General features: G+C 34.1%; 1 protein-coding gene across 5 annotated transcripts in view; it reads right to left on the bottom strand.

Annotated features, from left to right (window-relative positions):
* Window positions 1-19,931, bottom strand: part of LUZP2 (leucine zipper protein 2) — a 580,317-nt gene that overhangs the window by 81,122 nt on the left and 479,264 nt on the right. For all 5 annotated transcript variants that reach the window (XR_013522908.1, XM_009007842.4, XM_078339265.1 and 2 more), the window contains one exon: window positions 7,437-7,511. Coding sequence is in view for 4 of the 5 variants with exons in the window: in XM_009007842.4 (XP_009006090.1) it covers window positions 7,437-7,511 (75 nt within the window). In the remaining variant the exon portion in view is untranslated. The remainder of the gene's footprint in view (window positions 1-7,436; window positions 7,512-19,931) is intronic.

Below are 19,931 nucleotides of genomic sequence, written 5' to 3'. Positions count from 1 at the left end.
TCATGAATAATCCACTCATTATTTAGCATATAATCAAGAGATAACTATAAACATTGGCAATCAGCAGCCCTCAGAGCTGCTCTGCCTATGAAGTTGCCATTCATTTATTTCTTCACTTTCTTAATAAACTTGCTTTTACTTTACTCTATGGATTGGCTTGACATGCTTTCCTGTGTGAGGTCCAAGAACCCTCTCTTGGGTTCCGTATCACAACCTCTTTCCAGTGACAATCGGAGTTAATCTGTTATGAAACAGGCATTATTATTACTACTTTACTATGAAGAAGATTAAAATTTTCACACAGGTAGATTTCTGATGTAAACCACAAGGCAAACTGACTAATGTAGACAACCACCACCAACTCCCATCTAATCCCCAATTTTTACTTCTAGTAATATTTTTAAATATTGGTAAGACATATGTATGACACGTAATAATATACATTATTATACATAGTTATATGTCATGAACACACTATATATAGTGAAATATATATACATATATATATAGTGAAAGAGAGATCTCTAGTTACAAAAATAAAGAGACAAACTTTTTGGGAAAATTCGCAGGCTATTTCTATGGCAGCTAAGGGGTAATTTGGGGTATGGCATGGACTGATAAGCTAATATCTCATGTTATCCATTTAGAGACATGAGATATGGCCTTTGGGCCATGAGTGATGAAGAGAGAGATTAGATTCTGGGGCCCAGACCCATGGACAAGCTGGCACAAATGTGGAGTTCACACTTTGAGTATGCCCATGAATCAAGGAAGCAGCAAAGTCTGTTGTCTATGCTAAAAAAAACAGTGTTCTTCCAAGGAAACGACTGCATTTTTGTATATTATCACCAGGAATACACCTTTATATAGCACCCTCTACTCTTCTCTTTTTCTTTACTATAAAGTCCTCATATTCATCTTTCTGAGGGTTGAGTTGGCTCTTTCCCAAAATCTGCCACTGTGCTTTTGACTCGTACACGGTATATAGTAACATTAATCTTTAAGATGAGAATCTCTGCTGATAGAATAGCAGTTCAAGGAATCTTTCATTTTTTTCTCTCTTTTGGCTATGTCAAGGTATTTTTTAAAAGTAGTAATAGACTCAAGTGGGAATATATTATAAACAAGACTGATATACATTTTCTTATTAATCTTTTGGTCAATTTATCTAAGACAAAACTAGAATCTCATAAGGTCCAGGGTGGAGGAGTATTGTTAAGATGGCAGGAGGAGGTTTTGATGAATGATGACATCCGGTAATTGATTTTTTAAAATTCAAAATGGTCTATTTGATATCCTTGCTTTAGTCCTTGGATTATGACCCCCTCCCCTATTTCCCACATTTTTTAAAATTATTGTCTTGTTTTTTCAAATTATTACCATTTTTTATTTATACACATACACACACACACACACACACAAGTTGCCAGCTCCTAGCACAATTCCTGATACATTAGGTGAGACTCAACCAAAGGTTTTTTGAATAAAAGACTTCAAAACCTTAAATGAAAATATTATTTCTGTATGGTAGTGATGGAAATTTATGTTAATTCAAACAAAGAAGTAGTAGTTCAGATTTCTGCTTCTGTTGGTTCTTTGTTTCAATCTCCATTGATTCTTCTTTCTCACTACAGACCAGAAGGTCACAACATTTAATGCTGTGTCAGGAGAGAAATAATCTAGATGCCACTGGACAATTTAAACGTTTTCTTTTTTGCATATTAAAGTGAGACAATGGAAAATAGTTCATGTGACAGAGTCAGGCATGTCATAGCCAAGAACCAAAGAAATTGCGGCTTTGAAATGTGGACTTTCGAAGCTTCAATTATGCAGAGAGCAATGATGTTATTGTACTCACTGGATTAACATCTGAGCTCCACTTAACACAGTACATATCTAAAAGTTGGATTTATAACATGCTTAAGGTATATGTTAACAGACAAATCCTTAAAGTTGAAGATTAACCAAACTCAGATGCTGAAAATAAATCATGAACAGCTTCAAGTTAATGCTTTCAAATATCAAACTTTAATAAATGTTACTTAGGCAAGGCACATATTTCAATAGAACATTGAAGTGGATATGCATATATGTTAGATTTTTAATTACCTGAAGTTTGGTGCAATCATCTGCTTCCAGAGACCTCCTGATGATGCCAGGACCACACCAGATTAACACAATACAATCAGAAAATGTAACCTCAAAATCTACTACCATTGCCATAGTAGTGCCCCATCTTTCCTCTTATGTTTCAATCTATTCTTAACCTCTAACTTTCTGGCTTCCTTTCTCTTTTGAACCATAAGTTTGCAACATGTCCTCTTATCTTAGATTCTGGTTCCATTCCTTGATTGCACTGTAGATTTATTTTCCTGCCAGCAACCACAGATTGCTGTGAGGAACCCTGCCTTAATTTGGTCATCTTTCTTCCCAATGCCCATTATGTTCCTCTAACTTAATAGAACCTATTACTCATGCTACTCAGGTTTGACTCAGTTCCATGAGCAATACCCAGAGGATGATTTTGTATCACGATGTCATTACATTTTTATTTATACTGTTAGGTGTCATCTGTTTTAAACTGCAGGCTACTGTTTGCTTTGAAGTTTGCTAAAACAAGCTGTCACCTAATGAAATATGATGTAAACCATGTACAGCCAGTCTTGTTTTTGCTCTGTCTTTCCAGTCCCTGCAGGACATCACTTTTCTCACTTGTTTTAAAATGTGATAGTAAAATGCAAGTTCCTTAACTAAAATGCCCTCTTTATCACAATATCCTCAAGCATACCAAACTCATTTCTATATTACAGCCTTTACAAATGCTCCTTCCTCTGCCTGTAGAACCCTTCTTCCAGATACCCATATAGAAACTGCCACATATAAAATGTATGCCTTAGCTCACATACTATTTTCATGGAAACAGTCCCCTATGACTCTTTCTAAGATTGCTTCTTTCATAAAATTGTTATTTTATATTTTAAAAATTGTTATTTTATTTCCTAATTTTATATCTTATTTAGTCCTAACCATCGTTTCAAATTATCTTGCTGTTTATATGTTTGATGTTTACTTTTAACAAAATTGTTTGAAGGCTGATATCTTTTCTGTGGCATCATCAGCTTTTAATACAACACAGGCTTGTTATACAAAAAATTAAGCAAGTCCTCCAGAGAATATAGGTTAGTACTCTGTTAAACAAGAAAATAATGAAATATTTCTGATTTTATCTTGTATATTAGATAAGAAATTTATTCCATTTATTAAAAATACTACCACTTGCACTATAATAATATTAAAAGTTTATAAGAAATTTTTTCTTATATGTGATCTTAAGATGGTGGAAGATTTAGAAGATAGATTTTTTTGGTGTACATTAGTACTTTTCTCAGAAAAATGCATTTTTTCTAGAGACAACAAGACATACCTTGTAAAGACATCTATGCCCCTAATAGCTAATCTCTACACAAATGAAACATTACAAGATATTTTTCATGTTACCTTAATTCTTTAACATGAAGACACTACGTCCTCAACTTTGGACTTTGGAAAGACCATGAGAGGCTATGAGGCCAAACACTTTTTCCCTAACTTTATTTCTGCCATAAAATCACCTTAGAGAGCTCAGGAAAATCATTTAATATTTTGGGATCTCTGCTCCAGTGATATCCAGGTCTCTTGTATGGAAGATAACTAGAATGTTTATTCATTTAGGTCAGGTCTTTATTTTTAATTAAGACCTATTTATTATTTTCCTGCTCTGTGCCAGACACTGTGTGGTGGCAAAAGGATTTCTCATTCTGTTATTACTCAGTCATTGGTGTCTGTGTAGGTTAACTACCCTAGCAGCCATATCATCTGTAATACAGATGTAATAATGTATGCTTTCCCAGGTGAAATTTTATGAGGGACAGACACTATACAAATATTTTTGGTGTAAAAGTTTGAGAGAGTTTTCATAGCAAAAAGCTTATTTTATATTCCAGTAGCTGAGGCCAACTATATATATTTCATAAGATACTGCCAAATAAATAATTGAGTTTTTAGAAACTCAAGGTTGATTCTTCGCTCTTGTTATTATTATTGTTTATACTGGGATGCTAAACTGAGACTTCTTTCATTAAATATGTCATAAGAATCAAGTTGAACTGTTAAGATGTTTTCATATGTATGAGGTACTTAGGGTTATTTGAATTCCAGATATTATATTCTTGGGAACTAGATACCCGAGGAGTATTTTAAAAGCCTCATATAAAGATGATGGAGAGAGGTGAAAATCCATTTCATTAAGCTGTAGTTTTTATCCCTTTTGAAGTCAGCTAGCATTTCTATCTGACTTTATTGCTACAGTTTATAAGCCTCATATGTATCTTACATAAGATTTGTTAAAATCAGCCTCCAGTAATATGAAAGGCATTTATAGTTACCAAAAGGAGTGACAAGATCTGAAGGTTAAAGAGGGAATTGTTATCACAGATACGCAGTCTGTGATCTTATTCACTAACAATAATAATAACTACTAAGCTTACTGAATGTTTTCCAGGCATTATACCTAGTACTGTAATTTTTGGCTATATATAATTTTCCCATCACCCTTATAAATAAAGTTTATTGTTATTCCCCATGAGAAAAAAAGATTTTGAGAAACTTGAACACAGTCATTCAGTCAAGAGTCATGATTTGAAGCCAAGTAGACTGTCTCTGGAGGCTATTATTTAACCACTGGAACATACAGCCTCTCATCCTGAAATTTAGGGACATAATGACAGAGATTGGGTGATAGAACTGGCTAGATCATAGAATGGGTAAGAATATGTATAACTTACGGGAAGTAAAAGTTTCTCTTCCAAGTTTCCTCTCTTGTTAAAGAATAAATAATAAGGATGCTAATAAATCTCTGTTAAGCCCTATCCTATGTAGTTGTTAAACTTGCCATGCTTACAGGCACATGATTCATTCTATGTCCTTGTACTTTAACCAAAATATCTGTGCTGGACATGTTCATTGGTATATCCCAGCTTGCAGCCTATGCCCCTTACCTGTTTAAAAAAGTATTAAGTTATTAGCCAATCAGGTTTTAGTTTAGATGGTGAGATCTGACTCCAGCCAAGAATCAGACATAGCAGTAAGGATGACCCCAAATTCATAAGGGATAAATATGTCTGCTTTTCCTTTGTTCGTTGTACTCTTGTGGCAAGATGGCTAGCAAGTGTACTTTTCCTGCAGTCTAGGAAGTAAAAATTGCTTTGCTGAAAGATCCTTTGTCTCAGTGCCAACTTTTCTTTGCAGCACCAAACATCTGTTTCTAACATAACTAAAGATGGAGGAACAACTCTACACTAACCCTTTGACTCAGGTCAAATTTCAGTTGAAAAATAAAGTGTTTTATGACTATACCATGCCCTATGACCCACGGGTACTTGCAAAATACATATTTATTCTCTGTGCTTCTGCTGCCTTATGTCTCAGCATACAATTATTTCCTAATTGTTAGTGCTAAACATAATTGTGAGAGATATGGGACCCAAGACCCTGTCTCATATATTTTCTGTTTCCCATTGTACCTAGAATAGGATGGCCACACACACACACACACACAAAAAATGGCATTTCAAAGCTCTTTAGTCATTGAATCACTAAAAAGATTATATGATGTCAAATTGGGAGGACATTTAATATAAGGAATAATATTCCAAGAGTCAGAGAGGGTAAAAACTCAGAGAAGAATAGGCTGTTTCAGAATCATGGGAATCCAATGATTTTCTTGGACTTAGATCGTATTGCAGCAATTGTGCAGGAATAGCAGAGAAAGGACTAAAACAAAGGTGGTCTACTTGAGCTTTAAGATTATAAATGCCTCTGATTCCACCAATCTTACAATGAGCCATATACATTTTTAAAAAGTAATATGTAGTGTAAGTTGGATGTGATTGGAGATTAGCTTAAATTGGTATAAATTTGTTTTATAGAAATTAAAAAAAAATCTTATGATGCTTGGCTCTTAATAAAACAAATTATACTTGACTTAACACAAAATAGGGAGCAAGCTCTCCTCTATTTTTTACTAAAACAACTGTGGTACAAACTGATGGTTAGAAGGTAACCTCCTCTCCTTCAAAATTGCCAAATGTAACAATACAATGTACTATAGCAAAATAAAAGTATTATTGCAAAATAAGTCTATAACAACAATCATCTTACTTGCTTAATTTCCTCAATTAAATGGTTGCTAAGCTGTGACCACAAAAATAAAAAGCCCTTGACATCAGAGTATTTTCTTTAATTAAAAAATATTATGTTAAAAAATAGAAGCAGACAGCAACATAACAAGTATCAAGTAAATATCTGAATTGAATGTTAAAGGCAAAATTTTGATAATAAAAATATATGTATAATTGTTATATATATCATTTTCTATGTTATAACATATATATAAACATATGTGCATATGTGCAACATATTTATATTTGTCACATATATAATGTTTGTATACATGTATATATAATGCATGTATATAATATATAAAATATACATATATGTTGTACATGAATTAAAGATAGTTGGTATCTGTACAATTATTGGAGGATAAAATGTTTAGGGCACAGTAGAGGTATACTTTGTAAACATCCCTAGTGTTATTTTACTGTCTTTCCCCAAAGGCAATTGTATCCATGAATTTTATGTGACTATGTCTTTCTATATATACATCAAATTTCTACGTACTTTTTTTTTTACATTCAACATAATGTTTAAAAATGTGTTTTGTGTATTTGAACAATTGTTGAATATTATACATATAAGTCTGCCTTTCTCACTGAACATTATATGTTGTAGGTATAACAATATTGATAAAATACATTTATGTATATTTGTTATCTTTTAATTACTATTTTCAAATTTGAGTATAGAAAATATATAAAAATCGATGTATTAATTATCTTATAGTAAACAGTTAGATTACTTCCATTTATTATTAATATAAACATTGCTATATTCAGCGTTATTATTGTGCATGTTTCCAAGTGAATATAGATAAATATAAACTGTAAGCTACACACATTCAAAAACTGGTTAATAACAATTTGACACCAATAATTATTTACATTTGCTTCATAACTCATTCACCCAGAGTTAATATATAGTGCCTTAGTTGGCGCTATGTTTATTTGTGGTATTATGGATTAAATATACCAGTGAGGTGAAAAATGGAGCCATGAACTCACAAAGACTGAACCTTCAGTCAATTTACTATAGCAGCAAAAACAAAGAAAGAATTGGATTCCAAAGAAGATATCAAATATTCCTGAATTCTGTAACTGTCTTATAAATACAGCATTTGGAAATACATTAATAAATCAAGGAAAGCAATGAGTATACTTTAAATTTTTTTTTTTTTTTGCTAAAACTGAAGTTGTAATGGTTCATGGATGTAGACTTACCCTGTCAAGAGCTGCTTTCTCCAGTTCATTTTTGGCTACAGCTAATTTTTGTTCCAGATCAGTAAGCTGCTGTGCCTGTAAAATAAGAGATAAATCTTTTAGATAAATTCTATAATTTCCTTCTGTACTTTAGGCATCGGTCATATATTGCCCAAGAATTGTAAAAAGAGAGAAAAGGAAAAACAGTGTCCTATAAGATTCACTTAGAATTCAGGTTAATTTAAAAATACCATGTATCAAAAAAATTACTATATGTCATGATAATTTGATGTGTAAAATACTTAATATGCAGAAAATGGTAGTTCTGGATGAATATGCACTAAATGTTTCACTAGACCAAAACATCTAGTTTCAAGGACCCAACTGAAGTCCTTACAAATACCTGTGGTTTAAATCCCTAACTTACATTTCTAGTTGGTATAGAGTGAATTTTATCCCCCTCTAAAATTTATATGTTGAAGCCTTAACTCCTCATTGCTGCTGTTATTTGGAGACAAAGCACTCTGGGGTAATTAAAATTAAATGAAGCCGCAAGAGTGAGGCCCTAATTCCATAGGACACATGTTCATGTAAGGAGAGGAAAAAAACAACGGAGATCTTTCTTTGTGCTCACAGGTGGAGAGGCCAAATGAGGACACACAGAGAAGGCACAGTCTACAAGCCAGGAAGAGCCTTTGCCAGAAACTAAATATATGGACACCTCACTCTGGGACTTTCAGCAGCCAGAACTGAGAGATAACAGATTTTTATTGTTTAAGACACCCAGTCTATGGTATTTTGTTATGGAAGTCCAAGGAGACAAATGTACTAGTATGTACTCTATTTATATTATTGTGTTTCAGTGACATATGCTTCTCTATCCTACCATATCTCTATACCATTACAAGTGTCATTATTCTGCTATTCAAAGAAAAAAGCAGTACCCTCATGTTTGGAAGTTATATATTCATAACCTGCCTCTACCACTTCCCAGTTATGTGATCTTGGGCAAAGCCCTTGACTTTTCTAAACTAGAAATGTCAATACTTATTCTATATCATATTAGCTGGGCTCAAATGAGGAATATGAAGAATTGAAAGTTCCGTTATCTGCATACATATAGCATTTGCACCACCTTTTTTTATCCCATTATTGTTCCTTTTATCCATTTATCTTTTGATTAGTCTCTGTGGTCTCCACTATTCCAGGCACTGTGTTGGGCCATAAGAATTGCCGAGATTACTTAAGACAATAACCACAACCGCAGCAACAACCAATATTTTCTCTAAATAACCTACAAACTCATATTCTTAAATTGTTTACATCTTCCAGTTGATTGTGATATCTGCTGAGAGCAAGAATAATAAAATGCATTTAATTTTCTTTATGAAAGCTGCCATTTTATTAGGTATCAAAATTCATTCAATAATTTTATTATTCAGCAAATATTATTCATCTTGTAATATAAATTAAAAAGCATTCTCTGAACTAATTGTAGAATGATAAAGAAAAAGAAATCCTCGAGACCATCCTGTCCCACATGGTGAAATACAAAATACAAAAAATACAAAAATTTTTTCCACTAAAAATACAAAAAAATTAGCCAGACATGGTGGCATGTGCCTGTGGTCCCAGCTACTTGGGAGGCTGAGGCGGAAGAATTGCTTGAACCCAGAAGGCAGAGGTTGCAGTGAGCCAAGATTGAGCTACTGTACTCCAGCCTGGTGACAGAGCAAGACTCTATCTCAAAAAAAAAAAAAAAAAAAGAAAGAAAGAAAAAGGAAAAAGAAATTCTTGTCTTTAAAAAGAGACAGAAAATACATATATAAAATCAGATGGTGACAGTTGCTATCAAGAAAATAAAGCTAGCAAAAAGAAAAGAGCATGTGAGAGGTTATATTAATCAACATATTAATCTTGTAAACATTTACAATAAACCCAGCTTATAGTCAAACTGCTAGTGGATAAGCAAGCTGGTAGATCTCTAGAGTCATATGTCAACCCAGCCAAGATCTCTGACCCCCAGGCAACTCACATATGCACATTTTCCTTATTTATTCATTGATTTAAAGATAATGTGTTTTGCCATAACAAATAATACACTACATTATTTTCTCCGTCTCAATCTTTCTTTCCTACCACTTGCTTCTTGCTCAATATGCTCTGAGTATATTGGCCTTATTTTACCTCAAAAGTGCTAAGTTTATTTTTATTGCAAGGTCTTAAAAATTCCAAGCATGATTTTCTTCTTCTCATCATTTAGATATCTGCTAAAATTTATTTAATCAGAACAGTATTCCTGACAACTCATATCTATATGGGTTAATTAGCTTTTCCTGCAAAACAGAAACCCAAACTCAGAGACTTAAAGAAACAAGAATTTATAAATTATATTTAAATCACATGTATTTCATTTTATTGGTAGAAACATTATCTGTCATAAATACATAGAACTACTTACAAAAAAATTCCCTTTTTATGTGTGTAAGAAAATGCTAGTTTCAGTATTATGATGACAGTATCAAATTCACATATAACAATATTAATCTTAAATGTAAATAGGCTAAATTCCCCAATTAAAAGACATAGAAGAACGAGGTTAATAAAGAGTCAAGAATCATTCGTATGCTGTCTTCAAGAGACCTATCTCAGGTGCAATGACACATATAGGTTCAAAATAAAGGGATGGGGGAAAATTTACCAAGCAAATGAAAAACACAAATAATTCAGCATCCCTTCATGTTAAAAACTCTCAATAACTAGGTATTGAAGGAACATACTTAAAAATAATGATAACATTGCTGTCTTTCACTTTTGAGAGACAACAAAGATGATAAGAGATGAACTTTGGAGCTCACTCTGGAATTTGAGTACTAGTTTTTACTCCTTACTAATTTTCCATACTTAAATATTTAATCTCCCCATGCTTCAGTTTCCTCTTTTTTAAAGATGAATAATATCACTTAATTTATAGGCTTGTTAGGAGAATTAAATTAGTCAATATCTGTAAAATACTTATAGTAGTACCACTTCAATAGTAATATATGATTATATGATAAGTAATGTAGTTTATACTACCTGCCATAAATTCAGCATAAAAGCAATTGGTATAACAATTCAGGAAGTTTGTATTAGGGCAGGAAAAATAAATTCCAACAAAAATAGCAAATTTGCCTTTGAAAGTTGTATTGCATTTCATGCCCAGATTTTTTTGGTTCATTTTTGTCTTTTTTTTTATAAGGAGTCTCACTATGTCACCTAGGCTGTAGTGCAGTGGCATGATCTTGGCTCACTGCAACCTCCACTTCCTGAGTTCAAGTGATTCTCATGCCTTAGCCTCCTTAGTAGTTGGCATTACAAGTGCATGCCACCATGCCCAGCTAATTTTTGTATTGTTTTAGTAAAACGGGATCTTGCCATGTTGGCCAGGCTGGTCTTGGTTTTCTGACCTCAGTTGATCTGCCTGCCTTGGTCTCTCAAAGTGCTGGGATTACAAGGATGAGCCGCTGCACCTGGCCATGCCCAGGGATTTAATGATTTACCTTTTCTATGAACTCATTAAACCTGGTAAAACATCTAGCCAAGAGATCTTGGGAAACTAGAGTTGACAAAAAGAGTAAGAAAAAGTAATAAAAGGACTTGCAGATATCATCCGATATTGTAATACTTTGGTACCAGTTTGAAAAGCATTAGATATTGGATTAAATCATACAGAGTGGCCATAATTTTTTTCATGATAACATTTTTTTTTTTAATTTCAGCTCTTATTTTAGACACAAGGAGTATATGCACAGAAGTGCTACATGGAAATATTGCATGATGCTGAGGTTTGGGATATAGATCCCATTATGCTAGTAGTGACTGCAGTACCCAGTAGGTAGTTTGTTAACCAAACCTCCTCCCTCCACTCTCTAAAGTGGTGGTCCCAACCCCTATGCCACAGACAGGTACTGCTCTGTGGTCTGTTAGGAACCGGGCAGCACAGCAAGAGGAAAGCAGCTGTCAAGTGAGCAAAGCTGAGCTCCACCTCCTGTCAGGTCAGCAGCAGCATTAGATTTTCTTAGGGTCATGAACTCTATTGTGAACTGTGCATGCAAGGGATCTAGGTTGCATGCTCTTTATGATAATCCAATGATGAATGTAATGCACTTGAATTATCATGAAACCACTTCAGACCCCACCTCATGTACATGGAAAAATAGTCTTCCATGAAACTGGTTGCTGGTGCCACAAAGTTTGAGGATAACTGCTCTAGTAGATAACAGTGTCCATTGTTCCCGTATTTATGTCTACATGCGCTCCATGCTTATCTCCTACTTAAAAGTGAGAACCTGTAGCGTTTAGTTTTCTGTTCCTGTATTAATGTGCTTAGGATTATTGCCTACATCTTCATCCATGTTGCTGCAAAGGACATAATTTCATTCTTTTCATGGCTGCATAGTATTCCAGGGCATATATGTACCACATTCTTAATGTAAATTCTTAATATAATACTTTATTAACATTTATGAAAATATAGAACTTCACCTTTTTATAGACCATTAAGAGCTGGAGCTTGGTTTTGTTTCTGGCTCAGTTACTCTACGTGTAGTGTTCCAAGGGGGTGTTTCTTGTTATTTTTTTCTCAAGAATGGACCTTAAATAGAGCTAGATTATGAAGGATAGCACCAGTGGTGTGTTTGAAAAATATCCTGTTGTCTTTATTTTAATTTCTCTGATAAATTTCATTAAGTGTTTTTTTTTTTTTTTTTGAGACGGAGTTTTGCTCTTGTTACCCAGGCTGGAGTGCAATGACGCAATCTCGGCTAACCGCAACCTCTGCCTCCTGGGTTCAGGCAATTCTCCTGCCTCAGCCTCCTGAGTAGCTGGGACCACAGGCATGCGCCACTATGCCCAGCTAATTTTTTGTATTTTTAGGAGAGACGGGGTTTCACCATGTTGACCAGGATGGTCTCAATCTGTTGACCTCGTGATCCACCCACCTTGGCCTCCCAAAGTGCTGGGATTACAGGCTTGAGCCACCGCGCCTGGCCAAATTTCACTAAGTTTTATATAACATAAAAATATACCTTACTTTAAACAGGATTTGAGACAATTTTATATTAAAAGTAATAAAATCTTTAAGACAAGTAAAGCATATCAGGTCTATGAAAAAAATACAAAATAATATGCCTTATGAATGTGATGCAAAGGTAGCATAGGGGGTGTATCAGCAGAAAAAATGTACCGATAGTGGAACCATAAAACTTCTATCTATTTGTCTTGGCTGAGCTGAAAATTTTGTTCCAAGACTTCTGGCAGCTGTTTGTAAAAAGTAATGTTGTTGGCTCCAAAATTCTTATTATCAAAGATAGTAAACCTACTAGACACAGAGAATATGCAGGAGTTTTCCAAGTAGTCGTTTCTAAAATAAAATTCTAACAGATTTTATAATTCAACTCAGTAAGCCATTTTTAAGGTGCTAAAAACATAAAGTACAAATTCATTGTTCATCTTAATTCCTAAGATAATTCCTAGAATACCTCAAGAAAGAAAAAGTGTGTGTGTGGGTGTGTGTTCCCACCAAAACACAGATAACAAGTCATAAGATGTATCTGCCTCCTAAGACATGAGTAATAATGCCACTCTTTCTAATCCATTCTGCCTAACATCCTTTTTCAGCCACACATTAGGTGAGATCTCAATGCTCAGTTGCAAAGATGGAGATGTAATTTCTTAAAGCAATCAATCTATCTCAACTCTTAATTCTCTAGTTAAATAATTAAAATTTGATTAAGGCAATTCAGTGACTTTATGCAGAAACTAGAAGATATTTAATGTTATTTTCCAGACTAAAAGCTGTCTATCTTCTTCATCTAAGGAAGATAAACTGTATTTTTCTTTGTAGAGTAATATGAAGACGTTTAGATCTAAACTCAAATATACATTGTTGATAGAATAAACAAGAACAGCATGAAGTTATACTGTCCTATAGAATAAAACAAAACATAGAAAATAGAAAATAAATATAGAGCAGGCTTTGGTGACATGAAAAACTCATTCAAACCGTGCCTGAAATCAATGAACCCTGCATTTTTCAGTTAATGTAAAGAAATAATTTTTCTTAAGTTCTAGTTAGATATTTATATTTTCTGATATTTAAAGAAAGATTAGAATATTATCCTTAGCAAAATAACACAGGAACAGAAAACCAAATATTGCCATGTTCTCACTTATAAGTGGCAGCTAAATGATAGGAACTAGGAACACAAAGAAAGAAACAACAGACAATGGAGTCTACCTGAGTGAGAAGAAGGAGTAGGAAAGAGGGAGAGGAGCAGAAAAGATAACTATTGGATTAATACCTGGGTGACAAAATAATAGGTACAACAAACTCCCAGGACAAGAGTTTACCTATGTAACATACCTTCAGATATACTCCCAAACCTAACATATAAGTTAAAAAAAGGATTCAAATCATCTGCTTGACTGACAGAGATGACAGGGTAATCAATGTTAAACTAGCCTCCTCCTGTAAACAACTGTGAACCAAATGTGCCAGGCTATGAACCTAGAAATATAGGAAACTGACTAGGTAAGACCCATAACTACACCAGCTTTCTGCCTGATGACGATTTCTTAACCAAGGTGCAAAGAGCTATGACCCAAGAAGATCACTGTAGTTGTGCTGAGCTATTGAAGTGGAAAGCAGAGTTTAGAACAGATCAAGTGGCTAGAATATATGGGACAGGGCATTAGAGAAGTATGAAGTAAGCAGGGGTGTGTCTACCAAAAATCACCTTGGGTAACAGGAGGAGTGTTCCTGTATGCACATCCTTGGCTGAGAGTTGGTCTACACATACCAGGGTAATAAATTATACAACGGCAATAATAGAACAAATGCTACCTGGATGAGGGGAGAAAAGAAAAAGTCAAGGTTGAGCACTGTAGAAGAATAATAGAGTTCCAGGGACACCCATAAACTCTAACACCACAGGAAATCAAAACAGCAGCCTTTAGATTAATAGCTAAGTACTAAAAAGTTGTTGGCAAACTACAGCCTACAGTCAAAATCTTGCTTACAGACTGCTTTTGTATACAAATTTTATTAAAACACCACCACCTTTATTTGTTGGAGTATTATCTAGTTGCTTTTGTGCTACAACAGTGGAATTCAGAAGTTAACCATATGGTCTTCTCAGACTAAAATATTTACTGTGTGTTCACTTAAAGAAAATGATTTTTTGATCCCTGTCCTAGAATAAGGTGTTTTTAAACCTACCTTAAAAAAAAATCTAAACCAAACTAAGACAGGATTTTGGAGGGGTGGGGCCACATCTTTGGAGGTTTGCAATTAAATGAGTGGAGCTTGGGTACTATGTTGAACTTTTTAAGTATTGGTGCTAGCAAAGTATAAAACAAACCCTACACAAATCAAGTGGACTACCAGTATTTTAATGGAACAAAAATTGAAAACATTCAGAAAATTAAATCCATATTCTCTATAATATATCAACCACAATGTCCATCATAAAATAAAATCTCACCAGTTATTAAAATAATATTTATGTATATATGATTCAAAGTTACACACAATAGTAGACAATTATAATCAATATATCTAGACAGTCTATATGTTGAATATAGCAGAAAAATACTTTAGAGCAGCTATTAAAAATAGGATTAAGAACTTATAGGTAATGTGTTCTTAATGATAAAAAAGGGAATCAACATAAAAGTCACACAACATTATTTCAAAATGCAAATAAAAATTTAAAAAAATAAAATTGGATGCACATTAAAAAATGAAGACAGCAGATAAAGGGCCAGTAAATATGATATGATACTAATAGAAATTATTTATTCTGAAGAACAGTGAAGAAAAAAAGTTTGAAGAAGCCTCAAAAATGCTTAGAATAATAGTAAACACTTTAACATATGTACATTGGAATACTAGAAACAAAAGAGTGAGAAAAAAAGAGAAAAAATGCACTTATAATTGTTAGGAAAAAACTTAATAAAGAATGTGAAAAACGTTTGTGTTGAAAATTACAGAACATTAGTAAGACTAATAAAAATTTTACATAATCAGAAAGATAACCCATGTCTATGAATTAAAATACGTTTTGCTATTGAATGAGGTATTTAATATTCTTATGATGTCGTCTCCCTAAATTAATGTAGAGATAAAATACAAACAGTCCTGTTTGTATTTTACCACAGGACTTTCATGGTAAATTTTCAAAGCTATTTCTAAAATGTGTATCCAAAATGATCTTTAGAAAAGCACTAGCTGTAGGACTTATGCTATCTGAATTTAAGACTAACTCTAAAGCTACATTAATGGCAGTGTGGTGTTGGCATAAGCATATGACAATAGATCAGGACAGAATCTAGAAATTGACCCAAATATACAGTCAGTAGAAAACATACATAGTTATTTGATTTTTGAGGAAGACAAAGTGCAATTCAATGCATAAAAGTATAAAATTTAATAACTAATGAAAAAGCAACTGGAGATTATATTATATCTTATAAATGTAAAATGTATATAACATATTTTACACAAGCACACACAGTATATATAAGCATATATGTCCATTATATAATGTGAAATACATATTTTTGCATTATATAATGGATACACTATATCCAATTGATATAGTGGATATATTATATCCACTATATATATAAAATATGTAGTGTAAAATATATATTTTAGACATGCAAACACATTATATATAATATATTTAAAATACATATTTTATGATGTGTAAAATATATATTTTATGTTGTGTAAAACATATATTATATATTTTATATATAGTATATAATTCATTATATATATAAATGTAAAGTGTGTGTGCATGTATAAAATCAACCTTGATCTTTCCCTCACAGTATTCACAAAGACTAGAAATGAATTAGAGACATAACTGTAAAAGCTCAAACATAAATCAGAAGAAAATCACTGTGACCTATAGATAGACAAATATTTCTTAAATAGACAAGCCCAAACATTAAAAAAAGATAAATATAATTTTATTATATATAAAATGTTGCTCTTCAATAGAGACTACAGAGAAAATGAAAAGCCAAGTCACAAACAAGAGAAAATATATATCAGTGAAAGAATATGAATCCAAAATATACAAATGAAACTTACAGCTCAATAATAAAAGACAACAGTTAAAAAAAAGTTAAATATAATTAGGTAGTAAATAAATTAAAAATACAAATAACCCCTTTTTTTAAAAATTTTTTATTGGATTTTAGGTTTTGGGGTGCATGAGCAGAGCATGTAAGACAGTTGCGTAGGAACACACATGGCAGTGTGCTTCTCTTTCCTTCTCCCCTTCACCCACATTTGGCATTTCTCCCCAGGCTATCCCTCCCCACCTCCCCCTCCCACTGGCCCTCCCCATTTCCCCCCAATAGACCCCAGGGTTTAGTACTCCCCTTTCTGTGTCCATGTGTTCTCATTTTTCATCACCCACCTATGAGTGAGAATATGCGGTGTTTCATTTTCTGTTCTTGTGTCAGTTTGCTGAGGATGACGTTCTCCAGATTCATCCATGTCCCTAAAAACGACACAAACTCATCATTTCTGATTGCTGCAAAATATTCCATGGTGTATATGTGCCACATTTTTCCAATCCAGTCTATTATCAATGGGCATTTGGGTTGATTCCAGGTCTTTGCAATTGTAAACAGTGCTGCAATGAACATTCGTGTACATGTGTCCTTATAGTAGAACGATTTATAGTCTTTTGGATATATACCCAGTAATGGGATTGCTGGGTCAAATGGAATTTCTATTTCTAAGGCCTTGAGGAATCCCCACACTGTCTTCCACAATGGTTGAACTAATTTACACTCCCACCAACAGTGTAAAAGTGTTCCTTTTTCTCCACATCCTCTCCAGCATCTGTTGTCTCCAGATTTTTTAATGATCGCCATTCTAACTGGCGTGAGATGGTATCTCAATGTGGTTTTGATTTGCATCTCTCTGATGACCAGTGATGATGAGCATTTTTTCATATGATTGTTGGCCTCATATATGTCTTCTTTCGTAAAGTGTCTGTTCATATCCTTTGCCCACTTTTGAATGGGCTTGTTTGTTTTTTTCCTGTAAATCCGTTTGAGTTCTTTGTAAATTCTGGATATCAGCCCTTTGTCAGATGGGTAAACCGCAAAGATTTTTTCCCATTCTGTTGGTTGCTGATCCACTCTAGTGACTGTTTCTTTTGCCGTGCAGAAGCTGTGGAGTTTGATTAGGTCCCATTTGTCTATTTTGGCTTTTGTTGCCAATGCTTTTGGTGTTTTGGTCATGAAGTCCTTGCCTACTCCTATGTCCTGGATAGTTTTGCCTAGATTTCCTTCTAGGGTTTTTATCATGCCAGGTCTTATGTTTAAGACTTTAATCCATCTGGAGTTAATTTTAGTGTAAGGTGTCAGGAAGGGGTCCAGTTTCTGCTTTCTGCACATGGCTAGCCAGTTTTCCCAACACCATTTGTTAAACAGGGAATCCTTTCCCCCTTGCTTGTTTTTGTCAGGTTTATCAAAGATTGTATAGTTGTAGATATGTTGTGTTGCCTCCGGTGCCCCTGTTTTGTTCCATTGGTCTATATCTCTGTTTTGGTACCAGTACCATGCTGTTTTGATTACTGTAGCCTTGTAGTATAGTTTGAAATCCAGTAGTGTGATGCCCCCCGCTGTGTTCTTTTTGCTTAGAATTGACTTGGCTATGCGGGCTCTCTTTTGGTTCCATATGAAGTTCATGGTGGTTTTTTCCAGTTCTGCGAAGAAAGTCAATGGTAGCTTGAGGGGGATAGCATTGATTCTGTAAATTATTTTGGGCAGTATAGCCATTTTCACGATATTAATTCTTCCTAACCATGAACATGAAATGTTTCTCCATCTGTTTGTGTCCTCTCTGATTTCGTTGAGCAGTGGTTTGTAGTTCTCCTTGAAGAGGTCCCTTAGTTCCTTGTGAGTTGTATTCCAAGGTATTTTATTCTTTTTGTAGCAATTGTGAATGGCAGTTTGTTCTTGATTTGGCTTTCTTTAAGTCTGTTATTGGTGTAGACGAATGCTTGTGATTTTTGCACATTGATTTTATATCCTGAGACTTTGCTGAAGTTGCTTATCAGTTTCAGGAGTTTTTGGGCTGAGGTGATGGGGTCTTCTAGGTATACTATCATGTCGTCTGCAAATAGAGACAATTTGGCTTCCACATTTCCTATTTGAATACCCTTTATTTCTTTTTCTTGCCTGATTGCTCTGGCTAGAACTTCCAGTACTATATTGAATAGGAGTGGTGAAAGGGGGCATCCTTGTCTAGTGCCAGATTTCAAAGGAAATGCTTCCAGTTTTTGCCCATTCAGTATAATATTGGCTGTTGGTTTGTCATAAATAGCTTTTATTACTTTGAGATACGTTCCATAGATACCGAGTTTATTGAGGGTTTTTAGCATAAAGAGCTGTTGAATTTTGTCAAATGCCTTCTCTGCATCAATTGAGATAATCATGTGGTTTTTGTTTTTGGTTCTGTTTATGTGGTGAATTACGTTGATAGACTTGCGTATGTTGAACCAGCCTTGCATCCCCGGGATGAATCCTACTTGATCATGATGAATAAGTTTTTTGATTTGCTGTTGCATTCAGCTTGCCAATATTTTATTGAAGATTTTTGCATCTATGTTCTTCATGGATATTGGCCTGAAGTTTTCTTTTCTTGTTGGGTCTCTGACGAGTTTTGGTATCAGGATGATGTTGGTCTCATAAAATGATTTGGGAAGGATTCCCTCTTTTTGGATTGTTTGAAATAGTTTTAGAAGGAATGGTACCAGCTCCTCTTTGTGTGTCTGGTAGAATTCAGCTGTGAACCCATCTGGACCTGGGCTTTTTTTGTGTGGTAGGCTCTTAATTGCTGCCTCGACTTCTGACCTTGTTATTGGTCTATTCATAGTTTCAGCTTCCTCCTGGTTTAGGCTTGGGAGGACACAGGAGTCCAGGAATTTATCCATTTCTTCCAGGTTTACCAGTTTATGTGCATAGAGTTGTTTGTAATATTCTCTGATGATGGTTTGAATTTCTGTGGAATCTGTGGTGATTTCCCCTTTATCATTTTTTATTGCATCTATTTGGTTGTTCTCTCTTTTCTTTTTAATCAATCTGGCTAGTGGTCTGTCTATTTTGTTGATCTTTTCAAAAAACCAGCTCTTGGATTTATTGATTTTTTGAAGGGTTTTTCGTATCTCAATCTCCTTCAGTTCAGCTCTGATCTTAGTTATTTCTTGTCTTCTGCTGGGTTTTGAGTTTTTTTGATCTTGCTCCTCTAGCTCTTTCAATTTTGACAATAGGATGTCAATTTTGGATCTCTCCATTCTCCTCATATGGGCACTTATTGCTATATACTTTCCTCTAGAGACTGCTTTAAATGTGTCCCAGAGGTTCTGGCATGTTGTGTCTTCGTTCTCATTGGTTTCGAAGAACTTCTTTATTTCTGACTTCATTTCATTGTTTACCCAGTCA

This window comes from Callithrix jacchus, chromosome 10 (genome assembly GCF_049354715.1).
Source record: "Callithrix jacchus isolate 240 chromosome 10, calJac240_pri, whole genome shotgun sequence".
In the NCBI taxonomy this organism is placed as follows: Eukaryota; Metazoa; Chordata; class Mammalia; order Primates; family Cebidae; genus Callithrix; species Callithrix jacchus.
Note: the sequence above shows the minus strand (reverse complement) of the source record. Positions and strands in the feature narration are given on the sequence as shown.